This window comes from Heterodontus francisci, chromosome 1 (assembly GCF_036365525.1).
Source record: "Heterodontus francisci isolate sHetFra1 chromosome 1, sHetFra1.hap1, whole genome shotgun sequence".
NCBI classification, from domain to species: Eukaryota; Metazoa; Chordata; class Chondrichthyes; order Heterodontiformes; family Heterodontidae; genus Heterodontus; species Heterodontus francisci.
Window position 1 is genome coordinate 204,489,785 of NC_090371.1, and position 12,563 is coordinate 204,502,347.

Sequence of the window (12,563 nt, forward strand, 5' to 3'; positions counted from 1 at the left end):
GTGCCACACAGAAGGCTGAAACACAAGATAAGGGCTCATGGAATTGGAGGTAATATATTAGTATGGATAGAGGATTGGCTAACAGTCAGAAAGTAGAGATAGACGAGGCATTTTCACGTTAGCAGGCAGTAACTAGTGGAGTGCCACATGGATCAGTGTTGGGGCCTCCACTATTTACAATCTAAATGACTTGGACGAAGAGACCAAGAGTAATGTATGCAAATTTGCTGACGATACAAAGCTAGTGAGCTATGAGTAAGCTGTGAGGAGGACACAAAGAGGCTGCAAAAAAACATAAACCGGTTGAGGGGGCACAAGGTGGCAGGTGGAGTCTAATGTCGGGAAGTGTGAGGCTATTCACTTTGTTAGTAAGAACAGAAAAACAGAATATTTTTTAAAAGTCATGAAATTTTAAATGTTTATATTCAGGGAGCCTTGAGTATACTAGTACAAGGAACACAAAGTTAGCATGTAGGTACAGCCAGCAATTAGGAAGGCAAATGACATGTGGATCTTTATTGCAAGGGAATGGAGTACAAGAATAAAGAAGTCTTGCAACAGTTGTACAGGGCTTTGGTGAGACCATATCTGCAGTACTGTGCAGTTTTGGTCTTCATTGTACATCTACGGAAGGATATACTTGCCTTGGAGGCAAGACAGTGAAGGTTCACTAGATTGGATCCTGGGATAAGAGGGTTCTGTGATGAGAGGCTGAGTACATTTGGCCTTTAATCACTGGAGTTTAGAGGAATGAGAGGTGATCTCATTCAAACATACAGGATTCTGAAAGGGCTTGTCAGCATAGACACTGGGCGGTTGTTTCCCTTGACTGGGGAACCTAAAACACGGGCACAGTCTCAGGATAAGAGTGCAATCATTTTGGACTGAAATGAGGAGAAATTTCTTCACTCGTGGTTGTAAGTCTTTGGAATTCTTTATTCCAAAGGGTTGTGTATGCTCCATCATTGAGTATATTCAAGGCTGGGATAGATAGATAGTTTCCTGGTCTCTCAGGGAATCAAGGGATGTGGTTGACGGGCAGAAAAGTGGAGTTGAGGCAGAAGATCAGCTATGATGATGAAGCAGGCTTGACGGGCTGTATAATCTACTTCTGCTCCTTTTTCATCTTTTTATGCTCATGTCATAAATAATCATTAAGTGAATGTATAAAGGTAATAAGCAAGCTAGTTTTGTAATATCAACCTAAATCAACTTTAAGAAGTTATTTATAGTAAAACATTTTTAAAAGGCTGTAAAAAATAATCTCTAGTGTCTAGATGTTTACATTGGGAATGTTTTCCTGATGCTCTGAGTTTACTGAGGGCTCTATCCCATTGATAGCATCCTGTATCCTGGGAAGCCAGCTATCCTGCAGAGCTTGATGAACATGTTTCTTTGCTGTGGCTGGGAAATGTTGTGTTTTCTGAAGTTGGATGCCCTGCAAAAGATAGCAGCTGCCACCTGTTGACTGCAGGTCCTTACAGTTCTTTGGCTGATGTTAGAGGTGTGCAGTACCTGACGAAAGAATCAGTGCCATAGAAAAGGTTCAGTCTGCAGCTATGGTGCCTCAAGCAACGTGTCTGCTTCTCCTCCAGGTAGTCCATAATTATCATGAACAGGGGAATACCTGGTAGATAGACCATTACAATGCTTTCGCCTTCCTTACATGTAGAAATAGTGTGGCCCCTGAAAATAAACGCCTTCAGACAGGAAAAGTACTCTGGATGACAAAGTTGACAAGAATAAACTGTAAACATGAGAGTTTTAGGAAGAAATATTTTTAGACCAATTTCCAGACTGCTGGGGCTGCACAGCTTTAATAAGTTTTGATGAAAGGTCACTGACTTGAAACGTTAACTCTGCTTCTTTCTCCACAGATGCTGTCAGATCTGCTGAGTATTTCCAGCATTTTTTGTTTTTATTTCAGATTTCCAGCATCTGCAGTATTTTGCTTTTATTTAATAGAGCCTTTGTTGGCTTCCAAGGCTGAGAGCATTTTTGGCCATAAATAACGTCATTATCTGGTCACCCAAGCCGTTACTTTTCAGTATAACTGGCTGCAGCACAAATAATGGCCTAAATACAACAAATTGGCAATTGGCATTAACTACAATGGAGGACAGACCGTCGAGAATGAACTATTAGTGGCTTTGCCAAGGCTAAGGGTGGAGTGGGCAAATGGTTCAGCAATTTGCAGAGGATAAGAACTCATGGCGTGCTTCAGTTACTTCTCAAATTGGTAGATCTTTTACAAATTAGTAATGGCACTTGCTATTAATGCATCATTATGCCACAATTTCCCACCAATTTCAGGCCCATAATGTACCTTCTATATTTACTTTGGAAGGAGTAACAGGAATGCAGAGTACTGGGCTAATGGAAAGATTCTTGGTAGTGTAGATGAACAGGTACATAAATCCCTGAAAGTTGCTACCCAGGTTAATAGGGCTGTTAAGAAGGCATATGGTGTGTTAGCTTTTATTAGTAGGGGGATCGAGTTTCGGAGCCACGAGATCATGCTGCAGCTGTACAAAACTCTGGTGAGACCGCACCTGGAGTATTGCGTGCAGTTCTGGTCACCGCATTATAGGAAGGATGTGGAAGCTTTGGAAAGGGTGCAGAGGAGATTTACTAGGATGTTTCCTGGTATGGAGGGAAGGTCTTACAAGGAAAAGCTGAGGGACTTGAGGTTGTTTTCGTTGGAGAGAAGGAGGAGGAGAGGTGACTTAATAGAGACATATAAGATAATCAGGGTTAGATAGGGTGGATAGTGAGAGTCTTTTTCCTCGGATGGTGATGGCAAACACGAGGGGACATAGCTTTAAGTTGAGGGGTGATAGATATAGGACAGATGTTAGAGGTAGTTTCTTTACTCAGAGAGTAGTAGGGGCATGGAACGCCCTGCCTGCAACAGTAGTAGACTCTCCAACTTTAAGGGCATTTAAGTGGTCATTGGATAGACATATGGATGAAAATGGAATAGTGTAGGTCAGATGGTTTCACAGGTCGGCGCAACATCGAGGGCCGAAGGGCCTGTACTGCGCTGTAATGTTCTAATTCTAATTCTTAGTATGGCTAGGGATTGTGTGCTACACATCTACTCATCTCTAATTTAACTTATAAATCTTCAACTTATATTTATTGAAATGGCAGATTTTGGTATCTCAACCTGAAGGCACATTTTTGACCACCCTATTTGCGAAGGATCCAGATGTTGGCAAAAATGGCACTGTTTTTTATTCTATATTAGGTAAGAAAGTGAGAAAAGGATCTTGCAGTTAATCTGAATTGTACTCTGCTTTTTTTCATGAAAGTGAACTGATTTTTAAAAGTCAATTGCAAATGTTTCATTTGGTGCTTAAATGCTGTTTTCTATTTTATATATACATTATGCATTGCAGCTACTATGTGAACATATATATTTTGTAATTGACAGTTTAAGAATTTTAGCTCCCTTTTGCGTCAACCAGGACTGCCAGGCATTCCTAAGCATCAGAGAATGCTATTATGACCAACCTCTAACATTTGAATCCTATGGATGAGAATAATGACATGTCAATTAGTCCATCACCAAGACATCAAAATCACATAATATTAATGTGATCTTCCTTGTGAGGGAAAATGTACAACAGACGTACTGATATTTGAGAAGTGCTCTCATTTTTGTTTGTTGATCTGCATGACATAGGCAATGGAGTGTGTGGGTTTAATAGGCCGTACCTTCCAGCTGAGGAAAATAAAACAGGGGATGGAATTTTTTAAAGTTGTTTTTTATTCATTCATGTGATGTTGGCGTCGCTGGCTAGGCCAGCATTTATTGCCCATCCCTAATTGCTTCTGAGGGGAGGCAGTGATGTAGTGATATTGTCACTGGACTAGTAACCCAGAAACACGGTATTTGCTCTGGGGGCATGCATTTGAATCCTACCACAGTAGAAGATGGAATTTGAGTTCTATTAATAAATCTGGAATTTAAAGCGAGTCTAATGATGGCCATGAAACCATTGTCAATTGTCATAAAAACCCATCTGGTTCACTAATGTCCTTTAGGGAAGGCAATCTGCTGTCCTTATCTGGTCTGGCCTATTTGTGATTCCAGACCCACAACAATGTGATTGACTCTTACATGCCCTCTGAAATGGTCTAGCAAGCCACTTAGTTGTATCTAACCGCTATGAAGTCAATAAAAAAAAGTTCTCTCACTATTAATTTTTAATTGCAGAAGATCATTCAAATAGCGTCAAAATTGATACCAAAACTGGAGAACTGAGAACATCCAAGATTTTCATGTATAGTCATGTATCACATCACAAAATAATAGTGATGGCAAGTGATGCAGGAAGCCCTCCTCTTCAACAGACTGCAATAATTAACATACAGGTACAGGAATTCAAACAATAGGTATTTTATGTAATAAATGTTAATTTATTGTTGTTAGATGAAGAAAACATGGGAGATTTTTTGCTTTGGCACTCTGGGAAATGTTTTCTCATTTCTGTTGCAGTTCACTGCAAACTAAGTAAATGATTTGAGGATTAGATGATTGTTTAAAAATCATTTAATGGTTCATTTTGCTGAATACTGATCATGTAAAATCTCTGAACCCAATCATTTTTAACTTTAATGCATAAGTAATTTATGAAAAATTGAATAAATTAATCCACATTATTGAACCTTTTCTCAGGTTATCCCCAGAGTCACAAAAAAACTGACCACTCAAAATAATCAAAGATATTTTATCGTACCAGAAGGTTTAAGGCCTGGAAAAGTTTTGGGTTCTGTCAGTTCACATGACCATCATCTGCTGGCCAGTCGAAAGGTGCATTACAACATTGTTGAAGGTGATAACCACTTTCAATTTGGAGTTGACAGTATGACAGGGGAATTATACCAAAGCCAAGAACTAGACTATGAAGCAATTTCTCATTACTTGCTGAAGATTATAGCAGAAGACAATAGCCATATCCCTTCAAGGAATATTACTGTTTTTGTCAGTATTAAAGTAGAAGACCGAAACGATCACTCACCGTGGTTTAAAGACAATATAGTTGTGATTGGAATTCAAGAAAATCTTCCAGTAGGTTCTTTTGTTCACATATTTAATGCAAAAGATGATGATGTAAGTGGACCAAATAGTGATCTCCGATATTCTGTTGTGTCCAGGAGTTCCTCAGAAAACCCTTTCTACATAGATCCCTATCAAGGTTGCTTAAACACAGTATTGCCGGTTGACCATGAAATTACAAAAACATTTCTTCTAACAATAACAGCAATGGATCAGGCATTAGATGTAAGTGAACGCAAGGTAGGCTCAGTGACAGCTCAGATTATTGTTTTGGACATAAATGATAACAGACCTATGTTTGTGTCAGCAAATGTTTCCTATGTAATGGAAGATGAGGAAGTGGGGTATCTTGTCCATCATATTATTGCATATGATGCAGATGCAGGTGAAAATGGAAGAATTTCATATGCCATCATCTCAGGGAATGAAGACAACACTTTCCAGCTCGATGAATCATCAGGTACGAAAACCAGTTTATCATTGTTTGAGTTTTGCTGAATTATAATATATTGCTAACATAGCTGGCAACAGGGATAAAGAAAACTTATATTTTATCATGTGTGTTTTAATAGGTTTGCTATCATTGGCCTCCCATCTAGACCATGAAATGCAAAAATCCTATATCCTCACAATTTCAGGATGGGACAGTGGACTTCCTGTTCAGTCCTCAACACAGACACTGATGGTTATCATTGTTGATATCAATGATGAAGCACCAAAGTTCCAAGAATCTGTCTATGAAGTTGCAGTTCCTGAAAACCTTAATATGGGAGCATTTGTTATCAAGGTTGAAGCTTCTGATAGAGATTCAGGTAAATGTAACTTCTAGCTGCTAATTTTAATCTTTTTCTTATTTAGCTGTAAAGCAATTCAAAGTAGAGGAAGCAATGTGGTATTTTACACAAGATAACAATCAATAAATAGTAATTATACAGAGATTAAAGTCTTTTTTTCAACTTTTCTGACTAAGATGTTAAATACGGCCACTGATTGACAATGGCTTATGATTATATGTTTGATTACTCTAATTAAATTACCTGTTCTTCAGTTTTAGTAATTTCTTACCTAATCTTCAGTTATGAACAATATGGTGTATAAACTATAACACATCAATAAATTGTATTAATCTCCAATTTGATAATTACTCTTTGCTGTAGTATTAAGACTTCATTAAATCTTTCATTAAAAGTTGAATAAACCTTTTTAACTTCTCACTTTTAATGAAGTATTTAGATGGAGTTGTATTAACACTCTAAAAACTGCATTAACATTTAAACATCAAGATTAGAAATATAAAAGAATGACTCTCATTTTATTCCAAATATACTATGATTTATGCATTTTACTGTTCCTGCGAAGTGAGGTCAATTAGTACTGATTGGTTTCTTTGCAGTGAAAGAAATACTTGTGATGTAGAGAAGACAGTAATTAATGACTGACTTGTTACCTGAGGCCTGTCAGTGCTAGGCATTTGGGCATTGTGCTTCCCTACAAGGAGCAAAAGAACAAACAGAATTCAGAGAGTCTTTAATGGTCCTACCCATCAACAATAAAAAGGTTGGAGTGAGTAAGGATAAAATAGCATTCCACATGAGCATTCAGGTGATTCAGGGATGGAGGAGATTTTCACTTGTTGGCTGCCCGTTTATCACCTGAAATAGAGGCAACTGGCAGTGGAGAATCTGATGGGGATCTTGTGTACCCATTTGCCTGTCTGAATTAACTTTTAGAAAGGTCTTTGAATGCCAAACATTCCTGCCCAAAATAGGCAGGAGGCAGCTGGTTAGTATGTAAATTAAGATCCTATACCTGTTAGAGCTAAAAATCTTTTAAGAAATCTGAACCCCAACTCACCTCCAACCCGCCCACTTCCAGCTTTAATGGAATCGGGGCAACCAATTCGCTCTCAGGAAGCGGACCAGTCACTGAAATCTTTTAAGGAGGCTACACGTCTTCATTTTAACAGGATTTTTATTTTTAACTCATGGAGGGCAGGTTTCCAGGGGCTTGGGAATCCCAACAGGTAAAATGAGGGGAGAAGGGCTGGATCCATGAGGTAAGTGCATTTACAACACTGCTTGTGGGCCGGGAGGAGCAGGAATGTTTCTCCACTTCCAAAATTGAGCTCTTTATAGACCCCATGATCAGATTCTGCAATCTCTGACTCCCTTCCCCACCGCTATGATCTCCAAATACTAACCCGAGGATGTCCAACTTCTTCTCTAGCTCTGCTTCCAGCCCCACAGTCTCCTTGACTGGCCTCTGCTCCTCAGCTGCTTTTCCACCTGAGCAGCATACCTGTTGAAAAAATTTAAAGGGCGTTTAAAGTAGGGAAGTCTAGCTACAACTCTACAGGGTGTTGGTGAGACCACACCTAGGGCTGGAATTTGTGTGCCCCACCCCCCCAAGGTGGGGGACAAGGTGTATCGTGATGGGTGGTGGGGGGAGGGACAGCGGGGCAGAGGGCTCATCGCCAAGTGAACTTCCTGGGGCGGGATAGTCTGACCATGGCCTTCCCGCCCAGAGGCCAATTGGGGCCGTTAAGTGGCCTATTAAGGGCCTTTTCCCAACACCACTGGGATCTTACTAGCGGGGGGGTGGGGTGGGTACTACCACCAAATGGGGAGGACACCTTGTAACACATGGCGCCTTCTCTGCAGATGGTGAGTGGGGGGGGGGAGGGGGGGGTCCTTCCTTCATGGAGAATTTGTGGTCCACAGAGGACCCCCACCAAGAGCACCTTTACCCCCACGGTACATCCCCTCCCCTGGACTGCACGATCTCCCGCAGCCACCCTTCTGGACAGGCCCAGTCTCACCTACCTCTAGACTGGGGATCCAGCGCTGGGCCTGAGTCTGAGACCCGTGCAGAACCAGCAGTGGCCACCGCTCCCGGTGGCTCTGCCGATACTGCTGGCCCTCTGATTGGCCAGCAACTCTTGGAGGTGGGATTCCTATCTTTAAAGGGACGGGGATCTCAGCTCCTGAAACTTTGATTTAAAAAGACCAAATGATCGCTCTGGGATAACATGAATAGACAGAGGCAGGGTTCCCACTGCTTTTTTGGCCCGGCGCCGGGAGCCCTGCCTCCAGTACAAAATCCAGCCCCTAGAGTACTGCATACAGTTTTGGTCTCCTTATTTAAGGAGGGATATATTTGCATTGGAGGCACTTCAGAAAAGGTTCATTAGGTTGATTCCTGGGATGAAGGGGTTGTCTTTTGAGGAAAGGTTGAGCAGGTTGGGCCTGCACTCATTGGAGTTTAGAAAAATGAGAGGTGATCTTATTGAAACATAAGATTCTGAGGGGGCTTGACAAGATAGATGCTAAGAAGATGTTTCCCCTCGTGTGGAAATCGAGAACTAGGAGGCACAGTTTGAAAATAAGGGGTCTGCCATTTAAGATGGAGGAAATTCTTCTCACAGAGAGTTATTAATCTTCGGAATTCTCTTCCCCAGAGAGCAGTGGAGGCTGGTCATTGAATATATTCAAGGCTGAGCAAGACAGATTTTTGAACTACAAGGGAGTAAAGGGTTATGGGGGCAGGCAAGAAAATGGAGTGAAGGCTACAATCAGATCAGTCATGAAATTATTGCATGACGGAGCAGGCTCAAGGAGTCAAATGGCCTAGTCCTGCTCCTGTTTGTGACGTTCTTCTGTCCTGTGGTTAATTTCAGTAGGACATGTGGGAAACACATACTTCTGGGCTCCCTGACCAGAAATCCTTGCCCTTGCTCTCTTCACGGCCCAAGTAATTGGAGCGTGTTTTCCAAGCTGGGATAGGAATTCTGGTCAAGAAACCCATAAGTCTGGGGGTTCCAAACAGTGTGGAGCTTTGTCTACACCAGGTGCGTGTTTTATGTAAGACAGGAACCTGATTGACAGGTTTGGCTCCTTGTCTGGCAGGGAAGGATTTAGCAGAGGTCGCAGCCCAGCAACAGCTAAGGTCATTCTGCATAGAGATCATGGTAGGGCAGTGGGGAAATTGTTGGGTACAGAATAGCTTGTAGGGTTTGGGGTGATTTGGGGAGTGGGGGTGTCAGAATTGGAGAGAAATAGGAGGAAAAGGTGGAGGGTTCGGGGGGAGGAGCGGTGATCGTGGAGGTGGCCTGATTGCAGGAAATGAAGCAGATTACCTGACGTTCAACGTCTCAAGGGAGACGACGAATTTAGAAATTGAATTAATCCTGAATGCAGCCTCATTACACACTGTCCTTCATCAGAAACTGAAGGTTTTAAACAGGGGGAAGAGCCAGTGAATAGCCAGAACTAGATTTATGTACATTGAAAGACACAAACTATTAGGGGTGTGTGAGCAGATGAGTTGCTCTTACAGAGAGCCGACACGGACATGATGACCAAATGGCCTCCTTCTGTGCCATAACCATTCCACGATTATCATGGCGGGTGGAAGGAAAAACTCCTGTTCCTTCCAGCCCAAAGCAGTGTTGGAAAGTCACTTAACTCTTCCACACAACAATGCTCACCTCTCTTTAGCTGCTGGGTTTTCCAAGGTTTGGGAAACCTGGCCAGCCAAGCTCAAATTTAAAATGGAGACAAAATCTGAAGCACACAGCCTTATTAAAATATTTAAATGACCAACCCACCTCCATTAATACCGGAAGTGGGTGGGTTGGATTCAGGTTTGGGCTTTTAAAAGTGTTTACATCCCGCCTAACCCAAACCCACTTGTTTTTGGGGCTTAAAATTCCCCTCATGGTGTTTATGCTGCCTATTAGGACTGCTGTCTAGGAAATGGGGTAGGTCGGCTGGTAGGTGGAAACATACAACTGCAGTTTACTCAAGCATTCTATATTGAAGATGGCTGTGGTGTTGTTAGAGGAATTTTAAGTCAATTAACTTTTATTTCCATTGATTTGTAGCATTAAGTTAAAAATCCATGCATTGCCAATATGTTCATTTTAAGGGCCACTGTTTTTTATATCCAGATCTAAATTCTGCACTCATTTATGAGATTTTACCAGGAGCTGGATATGATGCATTCAAATAAATCCCAAAACTGGCATCATCACTACAACACAAGTATTGGATAGAGAAGTGCAAGAATATTTCGGCATTAAAGGTAGGAAGCTCTACCTTGCTGTATTTAATTAGATATATTTACCAATTAGATCATTGCCTCTTTTGTATCAATTCTATGTTATATGGAATATATGTAGAATTATTCCCAGCTTAAATAATAATTAGTTATAAGGTGAACTCAAAGGCAGAACAGAATGTTGTTCAGAATTTTTCACAAACAAAAATTAACTATGTTGAAGTCACATAAAAATTTGTTAAATGTTTGACATATTTGCAATGTTGTATTAAAATATTAGTAGTATTAGAATCTAAATTATTGCTATTATGTTACTATTAGCATATGTTACTCAGCTAAAGAAACATTAATATTTCACAATAATGCGGGAAATACTCAGCAGATCTGGCAGCATCTGTGGAGAGAGAAGCAGAGTTAACGTTTCAGGTCAGTGACCCTTCATCAGAACTGGCAAATGTTAGAAATGTAATAGGTTTTAGACCGCAATTGTTGACAACGCGATCGGTAAGTGGCGCTGTTTTGGCACATGCGCAGATACAGCATGTGCCACGAAAACGTCACAGCCTGCGACTGTAGCAGCTGCCAGGACTAAAGATGGCGCTGCTCAAAAATCAGAGATGAAACCGAACAAACACGTGGCAGAATACAATGGCCGGAGTGAGAGAGTGGAGCGGGCCGGGGAGAGCAGCGCGGAGAGACCAGCGGTAGCGGTGCCGGGGGGGGCGGGTGGGGGAAGGGAGAGGGAGGGGGGGGGAGAGAGAGGGAGAGGGAGGAGGGGGGGGGGGGAGAGAGAGGGGGTGGGGGGGAGAGAGAGGGAGAGGGGGGGGGGGAGAGAGAGGGGGTGGGGGGAGAGAGAGGGAGAGGGGGGGGGAGAGAGAGGGGGTGGGGGGAGAGAGAGGGAGAGGGAGGGGGGGGGAGAGAGAGGGGGTGGGGGGAGAGAGAGGGAGGGGGGGGAGAGAGAGGGGGTGGGGGGGAGAGAGAGGGAGAGGGAGGGGGGGGAGAGAGAGGGAGAGGGAGGGGGGGGAGAGAGAGGGAGAGGGAGGGGGGGGGAAGAGAGAGTGGGTGGGGGGGAGAGAGAGGGAGAGGGAGGGGGGGGGAAGAGAGAGTGGGTGGGGGGGAGAGAGAGGGAGAGGGAGGGGGGGGGAAGAGAGAGGGGGTGGGGGGAGAGAGAGGGAGAGGGAGGGGGTGGGGGGAGAGAGAGGGAGGGGGTGGGGGGGAGAGAGAGGGAGGGGGGGGGGGAGAGAGAGGGGGTGGGGGGGAGAGAGAGGGGTGGGGGGAGAGAGAGGGAGAGGGAGGGGGGGGAGAGAGAGGGGGTGGGGGGAGAGAGAGGGAGAGGGAGGGGGGGAGAGGGAGGGGGTGGGGGGGAGAGAGAGGGAGAGGGAGGGGGTGGGGGGAGAGAGAGGGGGTGGGGGAGGGGGAGGGGGGGAGAGAGGGAGAGGGGGGGGAGGGAGAGGGAGGGGTGGGAGGGAGGGAGGGGGGGAGAGAGAGAGGGAGAGGGGGGGAGAGAGGGGAGGGGGGGAGAGAGAGAGAGGGGGAGGGGGGAGAGAGAGGGAGGGGGTGAGAGAGAGGGGAGAGAGAGGGGGAGGGAGGGGGGGGAAGAGAGTGGGAGAGGGAGGGGGGGAAGAGAGTGGGAGAGGGAGGGGGGAAGAGAGGGGGAGAGGGAGGTGGGGGAGAAAGAGAGGGAGGGGGGGAGAGAGAGAGGGAGGGGGGGGAGAGAGAGAGGGAGGGGGGAGAGAGAGGGAGGGGGGGAGAGAGAGGGAGAGAGAGGGAGGGGGGAAGAGAGAGGGAGAGAGAGGGAGGGGGGGAGAGAGAGGAGGGGGGGGAAGAGAGAGGGAGAGGGAGGGGGGGAGAAAGAGGGAGAGGGAGGGGGGTGAGAAAGAGGGAGGGGGGGGAGAAAGAGGCAGGAGAGAGAGGGGAGAGAAAGAGGGGGGAGGAAGGGGAGAGAAAGAGGGGGGAGGGAGGGGGAAGGAGGGAGGGGGAGAGCTGGGGGAAGTGGGGGGGAGAGGGAGGAGGGGAGGGAGAGGGAGGAAGGGGAGAGAGTGGGGGGGGAGCAGCGGAACGGAAGAGGAGTGCCTTTTTCTGTGCATGCGCCATAAACACAACAGCAAAAGACTTACTGGCCAGTCCCTGGACCCGGCGACACCAAGGTCTTCGCACGCTCACTCCCCGCGGCTCTCTACGGCCTCTCGCTTCCGGCCCTCTCCATTCAGCCGTTCCCTCCAGCTGCGGATGCCCAATCCAGTTGCTTTCTCCCCTACCCAGTTGCTTTCTCTACTTCTCCACAGTACTTCAGGCATTGCAACTGTCTGGTCCCTGCATTTTGCATGCTCCCTCTCCCCACCCCTCACCGCTCTCCCCACCCCTCCCCCTCTTCACCCACCCCTCCTTTACCCCCCTACCTCCACCCCTCCACCATAGTTGAATATCTGAAGTGCAGTTA

The 12,563-nt window shown here is 45.0% G+C and overlaps 1 protein-coding gene across 1 annotated transcript in view; it reads left to right on the plus strand.

Annotated features, from left to right (window-relative positions):
* The window catches only part of dchs2 (dachsous cadherin-related 2), a 205,687-nt gene that overhangs the window by 126,072 nt on the left and 67,052 nt on the right, over positions 1-12,563 (plus strand). Inside the window, exons 7-13 of the mRNA XM_068032733.1 lie at positions 3,154-3,250; positions 4,223-4,380; positions 4,685-5,525; positions 5,638-5,877; positions 6,941-7,088; positions 7,856-8,009; positions 10,075-10,147. Coding sequence (XP_067888834.1) covers positions 3,154-3,250; positions 4,223-4,380; positions 4,685-5,525; positions 5,638-5,877; positions 6,941-7,088; positions 7,856-8,009; positions 10,075-10,147 — 1,711 coding nt within the window. The remainder of the gene's footprint in view (positions 1-3,153; positions 3,251-4,222; positions 4,381-4,684; positions 5,526-5,637; positions 5,878-6,940; positions 7,089-7,855; positions 8,010-10,074; positions 10,148-12,563) is intronic.